At 35.5% G+C, this 24,685-nt stretch overlaps 1 protein-coding gene across 1 annotated transcript in view; it reads right to left on the bottom strand.

Annotated features, from left to right (window-relative positions):
- Nucleotides 1–24,685, bottom strand: part of rxfp2a (relaxin family peptide receptor 2a) — a 128,731-nt gene that overhangs the window by 9,516 nt on the left and 94,530 nt on the right. Inside the window, exons 10-17 of the mRNA XM_038278819.1 lie at nt 20,714–20,785; nt 19,209–19,280; nt 16,879–16,953; nt 15,497–15,568; nt 14,265–14,336; nt 13,925–14,154; nt 5,579–5,724; nt 3,525–3,620 (exon numbers count right to left, since the gene is read on the bottom strand). Coding sequence (XP_038134747.1) covers nt 3,525–3,620; nt 5,579–5,724; nt 13,925–14,154; nt 14,265–14,336; nt 15,497–15,568; nt 16,879–16,953; nt 19,209–19,280; nt 20,714–20,785 — 835 coding nt within the window. The remainder of the gene's footprint in view (nt 1–3,524; nt 3,621–5,578; nt 5,725–13,924; nt 14,155–14,264; nt 14,337–15,496; nt 15,569–16,878; nt 16,954–19,208; nt 19,281–20,713; nt 20,786–24,685) is intronic.

Here is a 24,685-nt window from a genome sequence, read left to right as displayed (position 1 = left end):
TAAAAATACTCATTCCATTGGCAAATCATCTAATTTACCTCCTAAAATTAAGGGTAATTACACTTAATTTAAGACATTTTTACTTATTTCTAGATCATTTTTGCAGTGCAAGACAAATAATTCTACTTTTAAGCTTTGTTCTATAAAAACTTAACCTATAGACACACATCATTTCTACAAGAAAACGTTATAAAACATCTGGTTGTCTTTTTTAAGATACGATTAAGATTATTTGGAGTGATTCACACTCTTATGACCTATTAAATTCTAAAAGAGAAGACCACAAGAAGAAAAATGGGAATGGAAGAAGAAAAAAAAGAAGCTTGAAAATTATGACGCAGTATTAAGTCAGCCACTGACATCTGAATCCATTCAGGATAATAAATAGGTCCCTGGCTTCTGTTTCTTTCTCCTTTACACATATCTGGACACAGAAGACAGCTTTGCTCCTGTCGACCAAATTAGTCACTTTAAGGTAAGACAGGGTAGCTTGTTCTGGTCCAGGGTTTGGATCTCTGATAGGTCTTCAATTTGGTTTTAGAAACGGGTCATTAAAGCCGAGAGATCACCCTCAAAAAGCTACAGTACACTTAACATGAAGACAAAATTGATTACATTCACTATCACAGCATTTGGTGCAAATAACTGTACATATGCAGCTGTTAAGGAACAATCAGAATAGAGTTAATAAGAATTTTTGCTCTCTTGTACCAGAGTTTCGATTGAAATTTTGTAAATTCAAGCATTTAAATGCCCCTTAGATTTAGAGGGTCCAACAAGGAGAGACTTGTTTTTTTTAACATGTTTGAAATATGCTGATGAAGGTTCTCAGTCATCCAGGTCATAGTCATTCCGTAAAAATTAAAAAAGTATCCACTGGACTTGGTTTTCTTTTTTTTTTTTTTTTTTCTTTTTACAGTGTCCTGTCTGGCAAGGTGGCAATAAGAATAATTGTCTTGATGCCAAAAGGAGCCCAACGACTTGGTTTTCAAGATTTGAAAAAAAAAAAAAAAAAAAAAAAAAAAGAACAGAAACACATCAAAGATGCTCTCCGAAACTGTGGATACCCAAACTGGGCTTTTATCAAATCAGCAAGGAAATCCAAAAGACACGCAACAGAAGACAGCGATGGGAAAATTAAACGCAAAAACATCACAATCCCTTATGTTGCTGGAGTGTCTGAAAAGCTCAAGAGGATTTTCTCCAAACACAAGATCCCAATACATTTCAAGCCAAACCAAACCCTTAAACAGAGGCTAGTGCATCCTAAAGATAAAACCCCCAGACCGAATATGAGCGGAGTGGTATATGCTGTTCAGTGCAGCGAGGAATGCTCTGATCTTTATATTGGCGAAACCAAACAACCTCTCCACAGACGCATGGCCCAACACAGAAGAGCGGCCGCCTCTGGACAAGACTCCGCAGTACACCTACACCTTATGGACAAAGGACATTCTTTTGAGGACCAGAATGTCCATATTCTGGATAAAGAAAATAGGTGGTTTGAGAGGGGCGTGAAGGAAGCCATCTATGTTAAGAGAGAAAAACCAACTTTAAACAGAGGTGGTGGACTCAGATTCCAGCTTCCAAAAACATACAATTCAATCATAGACATGATCCCTTCCAGATATCACCAAACCCCCCACCCCATCACAGAGGAACGAGGGACCTACCCAATCCAGCCGGTGAACAATACCTCCTTAACGACTGACTCTTAATAATCATAGACAGGTTTCAGGTATTACAGGAGACAATCCCCCCCTTAATGGCAATCCCCCCTTTAACGACCGACCCCTAGAATCATAGACAGGTTCAGATATTACAGGCTAACGATGGAACTAAACGACCCATTCATCGGTTACCATTGCATGTTTCCAAGCGATACAAGGCGTTGTCTATATAAGACTCAAACTCACTGTGGATCCAGACATTTGAATTGAGAAAGCTTCGGAGAGGTGGCGAAACGTCTTCAAATCTTGAAAACCAAGTCCAGTGGATATTTTTTTAATTTTTACGGAAAAACATGTTTGAAATTCACATTATGTGCTAGTGGAAACGGTGATGCTTTTTAAAAGAATTACTTAGACACTCAGAAAAGATGGATTGAAAACTGTCCAAAAGTAGAGGAGGGAGAAATTAACATTTTGTGGAAGAACACAGATAATAATCATGAATGGTTCTAATCAAAGCAAAATCAAAAGTCAAAATCTTTCCTCAGGGTGATGAAGTGATGCAGTCATCATGTCTACTGCCTACCAAGCAAGCATGTGTGGACAGTAGTATAAGCTTAGGTACCGTATATGCAGTCAGTTGGACCAGTTTAGCAGCAACAGGGGCCAAATTCTGAGGTCAGCTAACTACTTAAAGATTATGAATAAGGAAGTTATTCCATCAGGTAATTTATTTTCTATGACTTGCTATGAATGACAATGACAGGATTCATTTGGCTCAAATTGTGCAAGAGTACTTCAAGGACCATGAGACATCATTTTCACGCATGGATTGGTCACTCCGAAAACCAGACTTTAACCCCATGGAGAATCTTTGCTGGAGAGGATATTATGTAGTGGTCGGACTCTTCCTTCATCTCCACAAGCTTGAATGAATATACGGTAGCTTTGGATGGAAATGAATACTGTGACATTGCAGAAGCTGGTTACTGATGCCACAGTGAATGTATGTTTGTAGGACGGTATAAAGAAATATTACAGAGTGTGACTTTTATGTTCTTTGAAAAGGAGCAGTTTATTCTGCACATTCGGATTACCATAAAACCTAATTAATATTAACTGTACATAGGTGAAGCACTGATAGTCACAGATATAATTTTTATTTTCTCTAATTAACAAAGGATATTTTAGGGTTTTTAAACAGCTGCAAGCTGAAATGACACATAACGACTTGGTTAAAATAATCCCAGCGATGTAAACAGATTGATGACAGATTGTTAAAAACCTTTTATGGGAAACGTTGTCAGCAATGAAACAGCTGTGGCTTGGAAATCTCATTTATTTTGCATGTCTTTTAACAGGACCTCAGCGTCTCTTTTTACCTTCTGAACAAAGTCGAGCAGCTGGAAACCACCCGGTTTTACAACTGATTTTATTTCCTCCTTCTCCTTGCAGACACCTCAGCTAATGAACTGTTCTTAGAGGTAATAAAAGTATTGTGTTTTTGTTATTTTGCTGGACAACACATGCTACATTTTTATTTTTTAGAATTTATTTTAACAAATTTTACTCGGTTCTCAAAAAATGACTCATACAGGCGTTTTGTGGCTGCATTAATGCCAAAAGAGACAGCCTCTATAGAGAAAACAACTCTCTCAAAAAACTTTTTTCTTGGAATAACTCATCTGTTTCTTGGATTAACTGCTATAAGGTTACAGGATATACAGGATTCTGTGCAAAAATGACGCAGAGTTTTAGTAAAAGATGATTAATACTTGATAAAAGCATGAAAACAAACACAAAAACAAGAGGATTAAAATTCTGATCAGAGATAGAGGAGACACAGTCACTCACCCCTGTCTGGAGTTTGCCAGGTCGCACATTGCTGAAGGGGAACACAATAACCAGGAACTTCTCTAGAGTCAAGTATGTCAGGAGAAGCACAGACACCTGGGGGGGGAAATAACTGTCATGAAAAAGAAGTAATAATGTTATCTTAAATCAATACCTTTAGCATTTTAAGGTATATTTTATATTCACACCTAACTCTCAGTGCTATCATTTGTCCCTCTGTGGTGGAATAGGCTCTTCATGCACAGAAAAGCCAGATAACTCTACACATTTAATAATTGAACCATTGTTTTACAGAAACAACACAGTTTGCAGCACTTTGTGAATTCACTACAGTCGGCATTATATTAAGCAAAAGTGGGAGGTGTGGAGCCATCATGTCATCTCTATGTCATATATTTGTTCTGCCCAGCCACTGAACCAGGTGAGCCCAATCTGCACAATTTAATTCATTTTGCAGATTGGACTCACCCTGTTCAGTGGCTGGGCAGAACAAATAAATGACAGAGATGACATGATGGCTCCACATCTTCCACCATATAAGGTCATGCTCAAGATATTTGGATAGATGTCCTTAAGAAACTCCATGAGGAGCTATCAGCGTCACCAAACTGCTGGTATTATCCTTATCTTCTTCATCTTAACAGAACTGATAGAGCTGGAAAAAGGTTTTAATTCTAGCCCACAGATGAGATTGCTTATTTTACGTTCTCCTACCTCATTTGTTTACTCTGCTGGTGTCATATTCAGTCTAGCTGTTAAAAAAAGCAAACCTGGAGGTAGTGCTCCATCTTCATTACTGCAGTGAACCACAACCAATCATCAATCAACACCCCTCATTATGATGCTACCCTCACCATGCCGTAAATTAAAGGTATATTGGGGGATGTTCTTTTTCAGGGTGGATCATCTAAATAAGTGGTCCTCCTTATTGTTAATCATTCTGATGATATGTTCACGTAAGGCCATCATAGGTGTTTGTTGCCATTTTCACTTTCCAGTGGTGAGTCTGACAAAGTTGAGAAATTGCAAATCGTCTTTTGGACAGTAAGCTTGTATAAGCGATGCAAACAGAAACTTTTAAACAGAGCGTGCACGAGGAGAAATGGGCTTGTGCGTGCCCTCACTCACATGTAATAGGTGTTCCCTCTCAGCAGCAGGTACAGGGTTGTGCATGTGCATGTGCATATTTATTTATTTTTTTTAAGTAGAGAAGGTGGGTCTTTTAAAAAAAATTGCAAAAATCCTCCACTATACCTTTAAAATAATTGCAATTAGGTACCAAACCTGCACTGACTTATCTTAAAGTACTGGATAAGGAATCGCTCCATGTGTTCCCTGTCTGACCATGAAACTTTGATCCAGCAGGAATTTACATTGTCACTGTCAGCAGCTGCAAAATCTGATTGCTGCTCAAAGGTATCAGTTTTGCAGAAGGAGCTTCTACATCACAAGACTTCCCCCGAAACTGTAGGTGTGATTTCATTGCGAAGAATATAATTGATGTTCCAGTATTTTGTTTTTATCTAATAACTGCCTTGTTTTTCTTGAACATTATACAAAATTGCCTTTTATTTGACTTTGGATCAAGTGTTTGAAACTTGGACCCAGTTCAGTGTTCAAATAAACACAACAAGAAGCAAGAAACAGAGACCAAAATATTGTTGGAGTGGATAAACTAAGCTCACAAAAGTCAGCTGGTATAGCCCTGACCTCAGACCTATTAAAAATTAACGAACTGTGTCTGAAAGCTTGGTCTCTCGCCACACACCAGTCAGCTGAAATTAAGTCTTCTTCCAAGAATGGCATTTAAAACTCAAACAGAATAACAACACAATTTATAATATGAACTTCCAACCATATATATATATATATATATATATATATATATATATATATATATATATATATATATATATATATATATATATATATATATATATATATATATATATATATATATATATATATTTTTTTTTTTTTTTTAACAATGAATCTAAAATAAATAAATACAACAGCCATGTTTTTGTCATATAAGTCCTAATGCATTAACGCACCTCTGAGGACAACATGGCTAGAAAGCCGATGGTGCGACACTCCACACTCTCCATCCATAGCAGGGCGTTTCGATTGTACTGCCCTCGAAACTTCACATCAAAAACTCCGACGAAAAACAGGTACACCCCCATAAGGCAGTCTGCACCTGGATGATGGAACACAAACACACACAAACAAGTTCATTTCAGGGCAACTCTCCAGGGTAGGCTAGTGGATGATTATTCCCTTATGCCAGCTGCTGGTTGCTTCCAGCAGAACCAACAAAAATATTCTCATTGAAATTCACTAACGCAACATTACTACTATCCTTGAGAGCAGTAGAGAATAAAAACCTGCTGGGGGAGCCTGCAGCATCTCATATGGATGAAACAAGGTATTTATATTCATTGCATAAAATGTGATATTACCCTGTTTTTCCTCTGTTTAACATTAAAACAGTTTAAGTTTCCTTGGTTTAAGTTTCTGAGAATTCAAAAAGTTACTATGATTTCCCAAAAGAGAATAACATGATAATATCACAAAAATATTATGTGATATTAAACATGAAAATGGCCACAATGTAATGGCTTTATGATCCAAACGGATGAACCGTGAAACTAAGTCTGGATCAAGTTAAAACAAAACTTGGGAATTGTCCAACATTTATAAAGCTCAAGAAGAAGACGGCTATTTCATCCAAGAAGTGGACATTTTATAACATAAGAAATTTGTGAGTACATTTCTGAAAATTTAAAAAGTAAAAATGAAATCTATAAAAAATTATAGCAATATCTTATAATTTAGATGCTAAGCAAAAAAAAAAAAAAAAAAAAAAAAGATCTTTGGACCATTAACAGGAAATGTTTACTTTTATTTTAGATTGCAAGAAGGAAATTAGGATTATCTTCATTAAGAAATATGGTTTCACAGTAACTAATGTGTGAAAGTAAAAGGATGCATAAGAAGTGGAAGGTAAAGATTGGCTATGATTAAATTCTAGATGGCATAAAAGGAGTGGAGGAACAAAATACATGACAGTGAGTGAATGTTAAGGTTATATAGCTGAACTTTGAACAATGGAACAAAAGAATAACACAAAAAGACTTGAAAGGCAGTCAAAAGGAGTTTTAATGAAGTACGTTAGAAAAAAAACCTCCCCAAACACATTCCCACACAGTTAATCTCTCATCTTTGAAGTGCTTGTCACTTTAAAAGGCACAGTCCTACTGATGTATTGAATCACTTTTTTGGAAGGTAACTTCCATTAGCATTTTGATAATTAAGCTAAAAGCTTTAAACCATTTTAATCCTAAAATAATTAGTCAAAGTTGGAAACCAACTCTTGCATATTTATGAATTAGAAAATATAAGTAATGTTACCCTCAAAACACTTAAAATAAAAGACGAAGCTTGGTGTTCTGTTTCATAGAACCAGTAAAAAAACTGAAATGCAGATTAAAAAATTTACTTACATCTCAATTGTAAAAGGGAAAAAGAAAATTGAGTCCTTGAAGCTCTGTTAACTAAAACAAATCACACTTATGTACTAAATAATCAGTTATTCCTTCCCTTAATGGGTTTTTCTCTTCTTAAGAACAAAATGTTTAAGCTCGGAGTTCCACAACATTTTCAACCTTGCAGTTCTAATTCACACAGTCATCAGTTAAACCTGGCCTTTTATTCTTTTTTTGTAAAGGTGGGTGTCTGACTAAAAACTTTAAACACAAAATAAAGGCACCAAGCGGGTCTAAAATAAGGAATAAAGGCTTTTCTGCATTCTGGTTATTGTGGTAAGGTGTTGCTTAAATGTATGTTAAACTCAATGTATTTAGCATGTGTTTTTGTTAAGATGTCATAAGAGCTGGATTCTATCTTGTGTTTATATTTACACATACACATTTCCTCATTACTGTACAGTCACAAAGATATTTCAACCAAAAACAATGTTTTTTTTATGTAATAAACCAACAAAATGTAGTGCATTACAATAAGAACAATAAGAATAAGGAACATAATACATAGTTCTTCTGAAAAGTGTGGTGTGCATGTGTTGTCATCCAACTTTAGTCTAATATCCATTAATGAAATACATCCATTCCGATAAATATTCCTCTTTCAAAAGCTGCATTTGCCAGTCAGTATGCTCTTCGGTCCTTCTCAAACCAAAAAACATTTAAATTAGAGAATAAATGGCGTCATGAAGACCAAGGAGCACAACAAACTAGACAGGGAAAAAGCTGTGGATTTACAAAACATACACAACTACTGTAAGTATAAATACCAGGAATGCACCTAACATGCGTCCAAATAACCATGGCAACTGTGTGATCACACCTGAAGGATATTCATTACAGCCAACTTTACTATTGTGTTGTTGCTTTTTTACCATCTCTTTCTAGAGGTTTACAGACTATTAGGGTGTTATCTATCATTCTTCTTCCTCTCCTCTATTCTTTTCTCCTCTCCCTTATAAGTTTCTACTCAACCTCTCTACCTTCCTTACTTTTTCTTCCTCTGTCTAATGTATATATAGAAAGGATGTTTGGAACTACAGAAAAGGAAAAAAAAAAAAAAAGGAAGGAAGAAAGGAGCAACAGGGAGAATAGTGGGGTATTAAAAGTTAATTTATATCCAGGAAATATGCTGCAAATAAAGGGAAAGACTTGGGAGCACATTGTCAAGCAGATGTGTGATACCCTCTGCTTTGATTAACCAAATGTACAGTGAGAAGCACTAATATGTGTTGCAACCACCAGGAAACGTCTTTAACAATGACTGGGGTTAATGGATGATCATTTAGGGCTGAGGTCTTCAACAGGGAGTCTGCAACCACTAGGGGTACTGCATGGGGGTCGCAAAAGTTTTGGTTGATTAGACTTTTTTTTTTATATTCCCCCCTGCAATTTTTTCCACTAATTGAAATGATTTTAAATACACATTAATATAAATTAAACACACTGTAGTAAACAGATAAATGGAGCCTGAAGATGTCTTTCAGTCATCAATGCTCACGTTCAGCAACACACAGGAGCTCTTTCTAGCTGGGCACCGTTTCATTCACAACACCTGTCCCATCAACCAGGAATCAGAAATACTTTAATAATCCCAGGGAGAAATTACTTTTGTCACTATAGGGCCAGTTGGATATAACACAATTTCATACAATACATATAATTAGAGGGTCCTCCCTCCATCTCGCCATCAGTTTGGGGGTCCTTGGCCTGGAAAACTTTGAAGACCCCTGATTTAGGATATGGCTACAGAAAGTATAATGGAAACTACAAATACTTATATTTATTTAAAGCATTTTCTAGTCTCTAAATAACATTTTTTAAACTGTTTATTAATGTTTCATTATGTCTCTATCAAATATCTATCCTTCCAAGAGGTAAGGCTTTAACTGTCCTGCAGCTTAACCTATGTAATTTTTCGCTAATTGATTGATACATTTTCTGTTTATTTGCTCAAGTACACAGCCTGCAAAAAGCAAGCTCTTCTACGATGAGGTCTACCACAAAAATTATCCCTGTACAATCGAGCAGGTAGCATCCCCTTAATGTACTTTTATTCAGTGAATGGAGCATATACCATGTCATAACAACTTTTTCTATAAAGAGCTGAGTCAAAGTGCTAAGAATAGCAGCAAACCATGAAAACATACATGGAGAGAACAATAAGTGTATGAGTAAGGATTAGGAACAAAAAAAAAACAAATAAAGAAAACAATAAAACCAATCTATAGGAGAACAGGGTCAAATGTTTTGTCACATCTATGTAGAAAAATAAAGAGGCTTTCTGGCCTGCAAGCATCACATGTGCAAAGGTTAACTAACACTGCATTTTACTCTACTACCCCCTATAAGGTACATTGTGTCATGGTGGGAGTCATGTTATACTGTGGATACTTTTCTTTTGAGTTACAGAAAACCTGGTGAGAATAGGTAGGAAGATGAGTGGAACGTTATAGAGGACCATCCGGGAAAAGAGACAGGGATACAGGTTCACTATCAAGCAGAAGATAGACAGGACCAGAGCTAAATTAGAAAACCTCAGATCAAAATATTCTTCTGTTAGAAGAAAGAAGTTAAAGCCCAGACGAAAATCCAATTGAAAACCTGCAAAGCCTTAGGAATTAAAGTTCCAATACACTAAGGATTACAAAAACGAATTTGAGAAAATGTTTTCTCTTCGGATGTTTAACAGAGCTATATAAAGACTTTCAACCTAACCTGTTGCAAAAATTGTCTCTACAAACTTTCTTTTAAACTTGCATTTATTATAACCATTATTACCAAACCTCTAAAACCATGTAATGATTTATGTTTCATTAAATGCTGCAGACATTTTTGTCCCATCTAATCAAGATACAATCATGTCTTAATGATGAACTGAGTCTTGGAACAAACAAACCAAAAAAAAAACAACCAAATAAAATGCTATAATTCAAATAGCTATAATGGGGCGCTTTAAGGATCCTTTTTTCTCAGGGAGTTTTACAGAAAGCATCTCATAACTTAATAACAATAAAAAAGACTCAAGAATGAAAAAGCAAAAAAAACTTTAACCCATATAAATTGAGAAAACTAATTAAAGTATATATTCCTGATTGTCCACACCGGAGTCATAATAAAAGATTGTTTAGATGTATTCATATCTCTTTGACTAGTTTAATATTGCTTATAAATGTAATTTATTGTCATAATAAAATACACGAAAAACATTAAAGTAACAAGGGAGGGCCTCAGTCTGAATCACTGACGAAGATTACAATATAATAAACAAATATGCAGACTCTTAAAACTCTCTCTAAACATGCATTTCCAATGGATATTTTAATTACTCAAATGAATTTATGCACAAAGTTATTTATAGACCATCAGACCTAGAATCTTGATCCACAGGGATTGATTCACTTGCCGGATTTTGTTGCACACTTCCAGTAAGTCACACTTCTGCGTACCTCACAAATTATTTTGAATGCGCTCCTGTGGGAGTAGAGCTTTAGAGAGCTAGGACTGTTTGTCCTTGAGCTCAATTCCCATTATGCTTTCATCCAAGGGTTGATTACTGCGGTGTCACATGCAGTATAAAACAAAATGTAGAAATGGTGCGGTTTCATTCTGTCTGATGCCGCATTTCCCATGAGATCACACTGGGTTTTATAAATGCAGTTAATTATCTTTTATTTGAGTACCTGCTTTTGCTTGTCCTTCCCGATATATACAAATTCCTTAAACAACTTTAAATAACTTGCCATCTTGTTTCTGTTGGTTCGGGAAAAAAAAAAAAAATAAGATACTCTACACTGCAGATGGCAATTTTCCTTTTTAATTCAGTTAATGTAATGCAATTGTAAAAACAATGCTTATTTGTAAAGAATGCTAAAGATTATTTTGAGTATTCTGAAAACTTGCAAGTTAAATTAGTTGAAAAAAAATGTCAGTCAAATCTGCCAAAGCAAATTAAAACACATGAATCTGATTAGACAAATAAATTGCTGCTTTTGTAAACAGGTTATTGCATAGTTCTTAATTCAGCCCTATGTAAAGCACATTTAAATTCCCACATGAAACTTGGAGGGAAGCATGTAGACTGGATGGCTATGTGAAAGCTAAGGGATCACTTGATGAACAGGAGTATTGCAAAAAAAAAAACAAAAAAAACAAACAACTTTTCTAGATATATTTGTATGGGCGATTCCCATTGAAATCAATTAGAATGATAAATATTATGTATTTTGCTTTCTTTTCTGAATTGATTACCAACTGATCTTGATTCAGAGCTGCTTGTATGATTGTTGACAGATTAAAGCATTAGTATACAGATTGTAAAAGCCTGACAGCCTGCATAATAAAAAACGATCCTTCCTACTGTGACACTGATGTTCCATGTCTTAGCCATAGGAGAAAAGTTATGACAAACCAAACTTCTGCCGTACAAAGGAGCATCTGTGACTCACACACAGATCCTCTTTCTTCAATGACCTTTGATGAGCATCAAAAATGAAACAAGATGGGCTGCAAACCATTCAGCCAAAATCTATTTCTCCAAGATTTTATTTATTTATTTTTTTGCTAACAAGGGACATGCATTTAACATGCAGACTACCACAACTGCTTTCTGTGCTTTCTTTTGTATCTAATGTTTTATAGATCTAAATTTTATGTGTTTTTCCAAATGCTTTACATGTCATTATTATACTTTATAAAAAATGTTTGAAATGTGGGAATTATATATGAAAATCCTATCATGAAGTACCATATACTGTGAAACAATAAAAAGAAGAAAAAAAAATGCTTGATAGCAAGCAATAAACAGCTTTAAAATTGGAAAATCGACTAACATATAAATCCTAAGGATATTGTGGTCTGACATCAGTCAAAAAATATATATATCAGATTATATCGGCCTGCATCCTAAATGATCTGATATAAGCAGGCTTTAGAAGAGCTATGCTCCAGCTGTCATGATCTTGGCACTGATGACAGGATTATTGGTTCATTGCTTCCTCCTGCCTAGCTCCACCCAGTTTGTATTACATTTTATCAGATCCATCAGTTCTAGCTTCTACTTAAAGTGTTTGGTCGTAGCCATCAGTGCCAGATTATTGGAGCTATAGGTCAGAGTTCTCTAGCACAGTGTTTTTCAACCCTGGTCCTCAAGGCACACTGCTCTGCATGTTTTGAATGTTTCTGAGCTTCAGCACACCTTATTCAGATGATTGCAGTTCAGCAAATCCTGATAATCTGCTATCAATTGATAACAGGTGTGTGAAAGCTGGGAAACATCTAAAACATGCAGGGCAGTGTTCCTTGAGGACCAGGGTTGAAAAACACTGCTCTAGCCGTTTAACCTCCTAGCTTGCCTGCCCCTGTTTTGTTCTGTTTGCCTGACCCGTCTCTGGACTCCTGCTGGGTTCAGCCTGCTTATAGCCTTGGATCTGTCTCCTGACCCCGGCTTGGATTTCCATATGGTACCACTTCGGATCCCTGGTCTCCCTCATCAGACCAGGGATCCGATGTCATGTCTGGTCGTCAGTCAACTCTGCATCCTTTTGGCGTAGAGAATCATCCGGGTGGATTCCGCTCCTTCCTCTGGGCTCGGACTGAACTTTATAACCAGGTTAGTAACTCACATGCTTGTATCGCCCTCCTTCAAAGTTTCGTGGTCACTAAAGCCAGGCTTACACTGTACAATTTTTTGCTCTTTAAAGGATGTTTCTCGTGCAAGATTTTTTGATCGGGCCAAATTTCGGTGTGATCGTGCGTCATGTAGTGTACAGGGGCTAATGAGGGACAATCAGCCTTTCATGTCCACCTACCGATAAGCAATCATAAGGTCGGGAGAAAATTAAACATGTTTGAAATTCAGTCGTCCCTCGTAAGGTGTTTGTGGGCAAATTGCTCAGTGTGAATGTGCAAACAAGGATTCTTCTTCTTCTTCTTCCTCTCAGACGAAAACACAGAAGTATGACGGTGGTGCAAGGGTCATTGAGTTCTTTCTGTAAAATTAACAGACCGTAATAGCCATGTTTGCTCAGCCATGTCTTTGTCCAAATATGTCGTTGCCTTTTCTTTTTAGGGCTTTCAGCGCAAAATTGCACGAATTGCCAAGGCAGCGCGTTTCTCTCTAGTGAGCTTCATATTGTTCTTCCGGATAGACGAGTCAGAGTATTGCCATCTCACTGCGGAGCTGAGCCCGATGTGGTTTTTAGACGTACAATGTGAGCAGGTAGATTGCCTCAGCGTCAGTCCGCACAGTGTAAGAACATAAATCGTGAGCTATGAACCTTTAAACTCTACGGTTTCATAGAGCAGTGTGAGCTGTCTAAATCCAGAGTCCAAGGTTCTGATTTCAGACACCAGCATTCCACACTACGGGCTGACAGGCTGGGCCCAAGACAACATAGAAGGATATGGCCCCCATCCTTCGATTCATATGTATGTATATATATATATATATATATATATAAAAGAAAGAGGAAACTCCAGGAATTCTAAAAAAAATATGATCAAATTAAAGAATGTCTGTGTATTTTCATTTTATATTAATGATCAAATACCAGTTGGCCATGAACATTTATCTTAATACTTATTTTTCTTGAATGATCAAAATGGAGAAGCTAAAGGGTCAAAATCTAAATTACCAAAGTGTAACTTAGCTGTATTTAAAGTTTTGTTTTTGTCTATATCTGAAAAAAGTTATCTTTTAAAATTACAATATGAGCCTATTAATTGTTTTATATAATACCAGTATGATTTTTAAAACCACTTCCACTCCTTGAAAACTCAGATGTATTCAGAAAATACTAGACAATGAATGATTTTCCTATCAAATTTACTGTGTATTGATGTGCAAATACTCACAGCAGAGGACTTTGATGCAGGCGGCATGCAGGTTGTTCTCTGCACGGATCAATGATCTCATGCCGATGACTAAGAGATTACCAAAGCAGGTAATGAAAGCCATGACCCAAACAGAAACTCGCAGCACCATGTTCGCCAACAGGTCCTCAAAGGAAGAGATGCCATCTGTGTTGGGTTTGCAGGACCTCACGTGTGGGGCATAGGAGCAGTACTGGAACTTCTTAAAATAGCTAATATTGACAAAAGAAAGCAAAAAAAAAAACAAAACTGAAAACATGCATATAATTGAAAATCTAAACAAAACGCTTGTTATTCAGTGTTTTATTAGGATCGTACGTACATGTGGGAGAGGTTCTTCATGGGAAGGAACATTTTTGTCTGAATATCTGGGATTTCAATGCCCTCCACAGCCCTGCATACAAATATCATACCTTAGTAGAGAGCAGGAGGCATACTGTTGGGACTCAATATAATAAACACACAAAATTATCTTTAATAATTTCATAAGCTGCATCAATGTTTTAAAATATGTTTCAGATTGAATACATAATACATATTAGCTTTTGAAGGAGGACTGTTTTCATAGATAAAGGAAATCAATATGTCACTAAAGTAAGATGAGCAGATGCCTGTAATTTCTGAGGACAGCCCTGTTTCTGGGAAATCTGTTTCTGATTAAATCCCAGGTTAAAGTCCAGAAACCTTCCCAATTTTTTAATATTTTATAAATGAGAAAGAATTTTGTTAGCCAGGCTCAACATTTATCACAACAATATTCATGTGTAATTTTAATTGTGTCTCTTATTTAGTATTGTTTTGCGGAAAATAGAGGTAAACTGTAAATAACTGAAAACTACATGACGAAAGAATGATGAAGGGGGAGATATAATCATCTGATTAAATGTACATGAGCTGTTACCAAAAGAACACAATGTATAGATTAGTTTGACATTTTGTCGACTTACAAAACTAGTCAATTCATTATTTTTTAAAGTTGACATTGACATATATATATAATACAATGTAATTAGGAGAATTGTCAGCTCTGATGGATTTATCTGAAACAAAAATCTTATTTCTTTTTTTTTGAAATTTTCATAATTCAATATATTCTAAATGTAAAATGTAAAAAAGGAAATCCTAATTGTATTGTGACCCTGTTGAAGAAAAAAAAGAAGACAAAAGAGAGTTGGAAAACACAAAATGATAGAAAGGAGACTGAATAAAACGATAAAAGTTGAAAGGTTCTGCAAAAGAATATAAGTGAGAAGAAAGAAAAGAAGAGAGTAACGGCAGAGGAAAGTTTGATAGAGAGAGAAATAAAGCTGTCTTATGGAAATATACATCAGTATCCACACCTCCTTCATCATATTTTTAGTACCCTATCATTGTTACTACTACTGTTACTTACACAAGATTTTTATTGCGTAGATATGGGTAAATATGTAAAAATAAAAATGTAATTCTTTTTGATATCAAAGTTTAAATTTGTCCCTGGTTTTAAGATAAATAAATCCATTACATTAAGGATTGTTCAGAAATGCATATTTAAGAGTATATTTCTATACTTACAGAGACTGAAGCTGTGTCAGGCTATTGAAGTGGCTTGGATGAATGCGGAGAAGGGGATTGTAGGATATATTTCTACAAAAAAAGGGTTAGTTGAAAAGTCAATGTGAATTCTAATTGAAAATACAGAAAATATGCAGCCAGTCTGAAAGTGGCCATAAAAGAAAGATGAGGTTCTAAGCCATGTAGTTGGAAGTAATAATGACAGCAATTATCCTAATAATAATGATAATACTAAATAATATTCATAATGCGCTTCATATAAGTAGCTTACCTAAAAGTGTGGGTAATAAAAATGAATGTAATATCTTTATTATAAAAAATGTAAGTTAAATATAACAAAATAACATTTAAGTAGTAGTCTTTGTCTACTATTTTATCCCTGCAATCTTGACATAGACTATGCTCTAAACAGCTGGATTTATCTTCACCAACTTAACTCAACAGCATATTTACCTACGATTCTTCAAAACAAAGTATGCCCCCCCGTTATTTAATGAAAAATAATGCTGCTTTGTGTGAAGCTCGTTAAAATACATTAAGGGAGAAAATAAAAACCCCCATGCCCATGCCGTTAGATGTGATGACTCTCAATAATGAATTTTTATTTTTAGAAACATGACAATATTTAAGTTCAGTCATTTTCCTTTTTTCCATCTCTCCCTCCTTCCTTCCGTCCGTCCGTCCATCCATTTTTAAGGTTTTCAAATATTTTTAGATTTTATATATCTTTGTTTGATTTCCGTTTTAATTGTTTAACTAAAGCTCTTTTCTATTTTTCATTAAAGACACTCGGGTATCTGAGTGTCTGCACTGTTTTGTATACTTTTTCTTCTTATTACTCCTGATAGTTATTTGAAAGTTGTTTTTTTTATTATACCCACTGCTGCTTTGCTCTTATTAATATAATACTGTATTCTTTAATAAAAAAAGAAAAAAACATGTTTATGAACTATAGAGTATTGATTTTAGAGTATTGACTATAGAGTATTGAGAGGCTTTTTATGTCAAATTTACCAGACTGTAATACTATTTTATTATTAAATTAATGAATAATATAATTCTCTTTGATATTCAGTTAACTAACTATAAACAAATTATATCTAAAATATTGTTATTATCTATCCATGACAAACAATTTGGCAAATGTTAAGAAGCTGATTAAATATCTAAATTTTCATGTCTCATGATTTTCCTATCACATAAAAAAAAAAAAAGTCTGTTCTGTTCTACTTGATTTTCCCTTTTTTCTCTCCGGCAGGATTAAACTCTCTGAGTCCTATCTTAAAACCTCCAATTCAAACAGTGACTTCACTACTAATACTCAGGGTCACAATGTTCACATAATAAAGAAGTTCTTAGTCTTTGTAAAATTAGTCACTCACAGTTTCAGGAGGGACTTGGAGAGGCTCTTGAATGTGTTTTTTGGCAGTTCATTGATCCTGTTTCCAGAAAGGTTTCTGAACAGGATTAAAGAGAAAAAAAGGGACAAAGGGAAAATTAGCATATTTCACATATATATAAAGGATTGTGATTCAGTAACAGCAGTAAATAAAATGTATTAATAATTTATCTTTCTTGTTTTTTTCTTACTTTTTCATCACAACTTTACAGCTAGATATACCCACATGGTTTTCTAAATATCGTATAAATAAGATTAGGAAAAGCGTGTCAGGATTTTGATACCATCTAACTGGACTATAATTTGCATAACCACATTTTGGAAGGACAGCTTACAGTCTTTTTGAAATGTACCTCTACTATTTTACAAAATCAAAATATATTTGTCCATTTTTCCTTTTCAAATGGCTTAACCTCAGTAAGATTGCATCGAAACAAACTGTGCATATCAATTTCCAAGTCCTACTTAAATTGAAATTGCAAAAAGTAATTTTTTCTTAAAATAAGAGCATTTTTTCTTGAATTAAGGAGGTAAGTGAGACACTTTGCTAATGGAACAAAAAAAGTTACACTTAAAATAGGAAAAAACAATTGCATTGTCTAATTTCCATTGCATATTATCTAATTATCTTAATTTAATAGTAAAATACTAATTCCATTGGCAGATCATCTTATGTGCCTACTTAAATTAAGGGGAAATACACTTAATTGAGGATTTTTTTTTTTTTTTTTTTTACAAATTTCTAGATTGTTTTTGAAGTGTGCCAAAGATTCCCAGTTGGCTTTCTGCATGGCTTTGACTGGGATATTCTAACACATGTCTACGCTCTGCTCTTATCTATTATCTCACAGCCCTGTCTCCTTGTTTAGGGACACGCTTTTTGAAAATAAACCTCTGTGCTGGATCTCAAGACTTTTAAGGCAGCCAAATGCTCCACTAAAACTAAAACATCTTGACCATGAAGCAAATTAAGTTGTTTTGTTCTCTCAACTCTGTCTTGGGGGTTTTCACTGTTTGTTCTCAATATGTCTAGCCAGAACTTTTTCCTGCAGCATGTCTGAGTCGTACAATTGGTCAGGTTTTGGACCTCTGTTTTATGTAGGAAAAGCAGGATTCCCCCCCCCCCACTTTTGTTTTTCTGTCATAATTTTTTTCAGGTGCCGGAAATCCATACAGTTTAATAGTCTGATGATTGGCTGCTGGAGGTGGTGAAAAAATATGTGAACAAAATATGATCATTTGTATGATTTGTTCTCTACTATAAATAATGTAAAGCATTTTGTTCTACTCCCCGATTAAAAAACATAACATAACATAACAAAAAAAAAAAAAAAACCTTTGCCTTTGTGCTGCTACTGCTGAATATTTGGAGGGAACACAAACTTTGTCCTAGTTTTTGGGACCATGGGAACTGGCCAGTATTTAATGGAGGCCTCCTGGACAGCTGCTTTTAAGCATAACCCATCCTACAAGTATGTTAAAAATGGCAGTAAATACTTCATTTAGTTTAGTAGCAGTGCCTTGAAGGACATCCTGGAATAGCACCCAGCAGCCAGCTGCTATCTGCTTATTGACATTAGGAACTGTGAACGCCACTTCAGGAGTCAGCAGGATGGTTGTCTGGTCCCCTGGAGGTGTTGTTGTTCCTGTGACCGGTCAAGATGTTGAATCCCTCTGCTAGTGCTGGATTAAAACAGGTTGCCTAGATGATGGTTTTTGTAGTGCCATGAACTAGGGCAGTGTTAAAAAATATATCTTAGAAGTCTGAATCAATTCTCCTATTAATATTAATGGTTTTTACCAAAAACAAAGAAACTGTCTTTGAAATTTTCTTTAAATTGAAGCAATAAACAATTAATGGCAACAATTAATTATTTTTAATGGCATTGTTTAAGGATTATATATTCATTTAGCTTTTGACAAATGGCATTGCTATTGTTGTAAAGTTGCAGAATATCTTTGATAAACAACCTAATGAAAGAAAACTATGGAAAAAAAACATTCATCAACCTGATGTAGAAGCAAAGAGCATGAATTTCAGTCTCAAATTAAGTAATTTTTACTTAATTTAGGGGAGCCGGCCTAGTGGTTAGGGCATAGGGCTTGGAATTCTGAAGTTGTGAGTTTGAAACCCACCCTCAGACTTCCACTCTGGCTCTCTGAGCAAGACCCTTAAACCCTGATTGCTACCCGGGGTAAATTTCTCCAATATGAGATCAATCAAGTTTATTTTCTATTATTATTAATTTGAGCACCTGTGTGCACATGTAAATAGTTCCTGTGCACCTAATGGCAAAAACAAAAAGTACTCACAGTTCAGCAAGCTTCCATAGAGACTGGAAGGTGTTTTCAGGGACTCTTGTGATCTTGTTGTCCATGAGTAATCTGAGCAGAACAAATTTGTAGTCAGAAATCATAAAATGCTGTTATGTAATAAAACATGCTGTGCTGGATTCCTACTGTGGCTTTATGAAACCTAACCTACTGTGAATTTGGGAAGCTCTGTGAAAAACAAACTCTCGTTCACCTTAAAAATATGTTCTGCTTTAAAGTTTAACTTTAAATTTAAAGTTTTTGGTAATGAGATTGAGAAATACATACACATGCATTCAACATTGTTATTACAAATACAAAGAAAGGATTAAAAATCAAAATCATCTGCTGTGAAAAACGTTTTGTTAAAAGCTCTAAATGCTTGTTTAGGGCCAATATCCTGCTGCACAGGGTTCACAGAAAGTCGGGTGGAGCTAAAAAAGGGGAAATTCAGGAAGAAAACCTGTTAAAGGGGGCAATATTCTTGAACAAGGAGTGAGGTGGTCAAACCAGCAGGACATTGACCCATTTAAAAATACAACTAATCAGGTATTAAATGTCTTTTCATAAAACTCACATTCTTGTAAGAAAATGTTTAATCGGTCTGATGTCATTATCAAATCCCATAGTTGTGTTTTTGTTAGCTATAAGCAGAAAACATTCATCATTAACTGAAATAAGGACTTGAATCACGCTAAGTATATTAAATACCCATAATGTGTTTTATTTGTTTAATTGTACTACTAAAATAAATGCACTCTGCTTTGCTGTAAACCTATGTAAGCTGATGCTTGAGCCAAAAAGTTGCTGACATTTAGTTATTTACTAATATTTGTTCATCCTGTTTCTTCCTGATTTACTTTTGCACAATCTGCCAAAACCACAGCATGTAGCTGGAAGTGTTTTTCTGCGCACTAAAAAAAGAGGAATATGACAATAATGACTTGGGATGAAAAGAAAAAAACAAATTTGTGTTTATTAGATGTCCATAAATATATCTAACACATGACTGTCAGCTAAGTGGAAGCATTTTTAGGATCCCGAAACACTGGAAATTTTGTCCAGCACAAAACATTTTAAATTGTCACAATCTTTTGATAATCAAGACAGTTTATCCAGTGTCTTAAACAGTTGAGGGCAGTATTTCATTTCTGCATCAAGAGCAGAACAAAACCGTTAAAGTAAGATTGTTTTTGCACAGTGATTGATTTTAGTTTGACCAGCTGAACTTTACTGAAAATGTAATATTTCAATTAGAGCAGCCTGAACTGTCAGCTTATGCAACACAAAACCTGTGTTGTTACAAAAGCTAAGTCTGCATGGGCTCTAACAAATCCAATGTTTTTTTTAGTTTTTTAACTAAACTGTTATATTCAGAGGATGACTACATAACTGCAGTGGAAAGTTATTTTTAACATTCACATGTGGCCAGATTGCTCCTACATTCTGCATAAAAGTTACAAAAGGACAAAAAAAAAAGTGATGCTTCTCCATCATATACTCACAGGACTTCAAGTCTGCTGCATGTCTTCAGGATGGAATAGTTAAGAGTATGAATCTGGTTTCCCTCAAGATCTCTGGGATTAGAGAGAAATACAAGACAAAAAAGAGCTTTTTGTCTGACAGGATATAATGTAGAAGAAAATCTGAACATTGATGTAGGTACAAACATCAGACAAGAAAAACTTTAAACCCTGGTAGATTTAAATAAATATAAGTGTTATAAATGGTGAATGAAAAGAAAGCAACATAACATTCTGGGCATAGAATAATTTATCCAGATCTAGGGGGATTGCACAGGTGTGATGGTATTTTTCTAGATTCAAAGCTTGGGCTTCAACATTTTTACTAACTGCAGAGGTTTAGCAATTTATTTTGACATCAAGCTACAATTGCATCACATCTTACATTACATTTTAAAACATCAGTTTAGGATTGTGATTTTTCAGATTTGTTTAATAAATGCTGTAAAGAATGTTGTATGTAAGAAAATCAGATATATAAAACAGATCCTGTTTGAAATTCTGTAGAGGGTAATCATTGCATTCAATGTCAAAGTAATCAGGAGTAAGAATTAAATCACAATAAATTGACTTTTATATAACTAAATACATAGTTGGCTCATTTACAAAGAATGGGAGGAAATGCAGGTGGTATTAAAGATATTAACAGATAAAACTAGCTGATTATTAGCATACATATCAAGCTATAAATAAGGTTTTCAAGATCATATTTTCAAGGCAAAGCATAATAAGACAAAACAGGATTGGTCCAAGTCCAAAACACTGTAGAACACCTGACATCACTTTGACGAACACTGAATCCACAGCCTACATGTGCAAAATGACATCTGTCTGACAGGAAGAGGTTAGACCAGTTTAAAACACTCCCTATTAAGACAACAGTTTATTTATGTCTTTGCACAAAAATGAGTTCTGGCTTTTTGTAAACATTTCTCAGCTCTAACTGGCCTGGCACAGAAACAAGAAACTGGCCATCGCCAGCAGGGACTAAGATGGTTTCAGCTGCGTAGTTTGCCATAATCATTGTTACTTTATTAATCGATATGTGGATTTGGGAAGTTATAAAGAAAAAATGTAATATTGGTCAGTTATTCCTTAATTCCTAGGATTCAATGAAGTCTTTAGAGAAATGGATTAAAGCCTAAATATTAAAAGAGTCACTTAAAGTAGATCACAAAATAATATTGCGATCACATAATCAGTATCTATGTCATATATATTTCATTAAATCATGTATCCTAGTAAAAAAGTATTTATCTAGTTTTGTGGTGGAAGAACATTTTATTTGCAGTGTATTCCTATTTCATAGGTAAAACAAATCTATCAGGTTACTGACAGGCTTTAGCTGCCTGGAGACCCCTTAAATCCATTTAATTAACCACAAGCAAAACTAGTTCCAAAGTGGACTGCAGTCAACAAATCTCACTATCACATACACTCCGTTTTTGCTTTTCTTATGAGTTTCTCCACTGGTGGGCTTGGCCCTTATATTCCGTTGTATTCTGTCCCATATTGACATGATTGCATCACACAGTGTGCACAGATATGTAAGCCATCCATTAAAATCCTTTGTTTCCTTACATCTCTCATGTGATCTCATCATTGGGATCTGGTGACTGTGGGGTTAATTCTAATGAACCGTACAGTAATCCTATGGTCATGTTAACAAAATGCATCTACATTACTTGAGCCTTTTGACATGGTGTATTATCCCATTGGAAATAGCTATGGACACAGTGGTCACCACCATCAGCTTTAACTGTGACCAAGCAGGATTAATGGAGGCTCTCATCTTGTTTACATTAAAATCTGGCTCCTTCATCTGCATGGTGCAGCTCATTCCACATTTTTCAATCTAATAAGGGTCCTATATCATGCTTTTTAAGCCTTCCATGTTCATCTATAGGCAAATATACTTCAAAATAATGCCTTAAGCCCCATGTTGGTAATATTTTATTGTAAAATATATCTTTTTTTCTTCCAACCATGAAGAAAAACACTTTCCTTCCAAGCAAAGCAGATTCTCCTCATATGGGTGCCATATATTCCATGATGTCATTATATCACATTTTTCCTGAAGGCTGAACATGGTCTGATACTTCTCAAGGCTCCCCAAAAATATTCATAACTTAGATATTAGCTAAAAAAAAAAAAAAAAAGATAGGTTGCGGCCCTACGCAGATTAGCTAATAAAAGAACCACTTTGTCTGAAATTTAAGCTGGAATCATCATGCTCTGCTTTACATATGCCCTCCCTGATCAAAGAAAGTGCGCATTTGTTTACAGTGCAGGCACAGCGGGGCTAATATCAGTGCTTTCAGAGAAGGGGGGGTCTATTCAGACAGCCGAACTAATGAAGATTAAATCAAGATGCTTATATCAAATGAAATACCACTTTGTGCATGATTTTGATTGAGGGATAGCACCATAACAAGGTTAAAAGCTCAAGAATGTTGATTTTGCATGATCAATTATGGTGAACCAGTGTGAACTGCAGCTTAGTTCCCTCTTCTCAGTTGACAGGGTTCGTCAGCTGGGTGCTCTTCTTTGGCTTTTACTTCAAGGTTCAATGTGATTGGATTCTCCATGTTTACGCTGTAAACAGTGGTTATTTAAATCATGTTCTCTTTCTATTATATTCCACCAGTCTGTGCTTTCTCGTCTGACCTCTGACATAACCATAGCTCCTATATTCACATGACTACCATTCAAAGGTTCCTTTTCTGACTGTCCCCCCAGTAAATTAGTAGTTTATGAAATACTCTTACCAGCCTATCTGAAAACAACAACCGTGCCTTGTCCAAAGTCACGTAAATCCTCTTTTCCCCAATTTCCCAAATGGGTTAAACATTAGCACGTTGTTCTCACCACTTCTCAATGCCTAATAGCATCAACTGAGTTGCTGCTTTGAAATAGCTTATTCTTGCTAACAGGTAATTGAAAAGCCAAATAGAATAAAGTGGCCAGTGAGTGTAACTCTGCTTGTATCACCAGGGAACGAGCAGGTTGCTTTTAAACAACAAAACCAGTCAAAGCACCCAAAACCTAAAAAAACTGTCACAATCATCCAGCTCCCAAAGCAAGCACGTCAGCAAAGAAGGTGACTTCAAAGTTCCTCAGGGTTTTTCTAACAAATAAAGCGTGCCAAAAGCTAAGCAACCAGACACTGTTAGCGTTAAAGTCGTAGGAAAGCGGCTGTTCCAAACTTTGCAGTTTCGAATTCTCCCGAGTGGTGTCCGACTTTACACAAGTGAATAAAGTGAATGTGATTGGTCGTTTATCAAGGGGGCGGGATTGTTGTGGCAGAAGGTTCGCAAGCAAGGTTGGTTGTGGACAATTTATCGGAGGCATCTTGATAACCAGTTAGCAGCTTAGTGCTAGTAGGTTCCCAATGGGAAATTACTTTGGTACCATGTTGCACTTAGCAACGGCACTTTTAAGGACTTCTATGGACGGCAAAAACATGCAAGAGGACAGTTTTGTGTAGGAGTTCGTGGATGAGTCTCCTCCGTCATACATTCTTTATTTAGAGAAGGAAAGTGGTGATGAAGATGTTGTGGAAGAGGACGCCAGGGCAGCAGAAGCTTGGTTTGGTGTAGAAGGCTTACAGCCGTACAAGTTTGAGCCCTTGCCTCGCAACGCTGCCAGTTATGTTAGCTCTACACCTGCCGAAGACACATACGTCCTTCCTAATGAACACTGGGATGTAAATTTTAATTGTTGCGTATATTAGCACATTAGTACAAATGAATCTTGATGCTATGACTGAAAAAAAAATGACTGACAGATGACATTTGATATATGATTGGCCAAATTTCGGTGTACAAGCTGACATATAACTAACTGGCCTGCATAAAATGACGAAAAAAATCCCCACAGATTTTAATTTTTTTTTTAAATACAAATTTTCCAACTTTTGGGACAATATGGGCTGAAACAGAGTACATTTTTATA

This window comes from Cyprinodon tularosa, unplaced genomic scaffold, assembly GCF_016077235.1.
Source record: "Cyprinodon tularosa strain WSP-4 unplaced genomic scaffold, ASM1607723v1 ctg144, whole genome shotgun sequence".
Taxonomy (NCBI): Eukaryota; Metazoa; Chordata; class Actinopteri; order Cyprinodontiformes; family Cyprinodontidae; genus Cyprinodon; species Cyprinodon tularosa.
The sequence above is the reverse complement of the archived record's forward strand: the minus strand, read 5'-3'. Positions and strand labels throughout refer to the sequence as shown.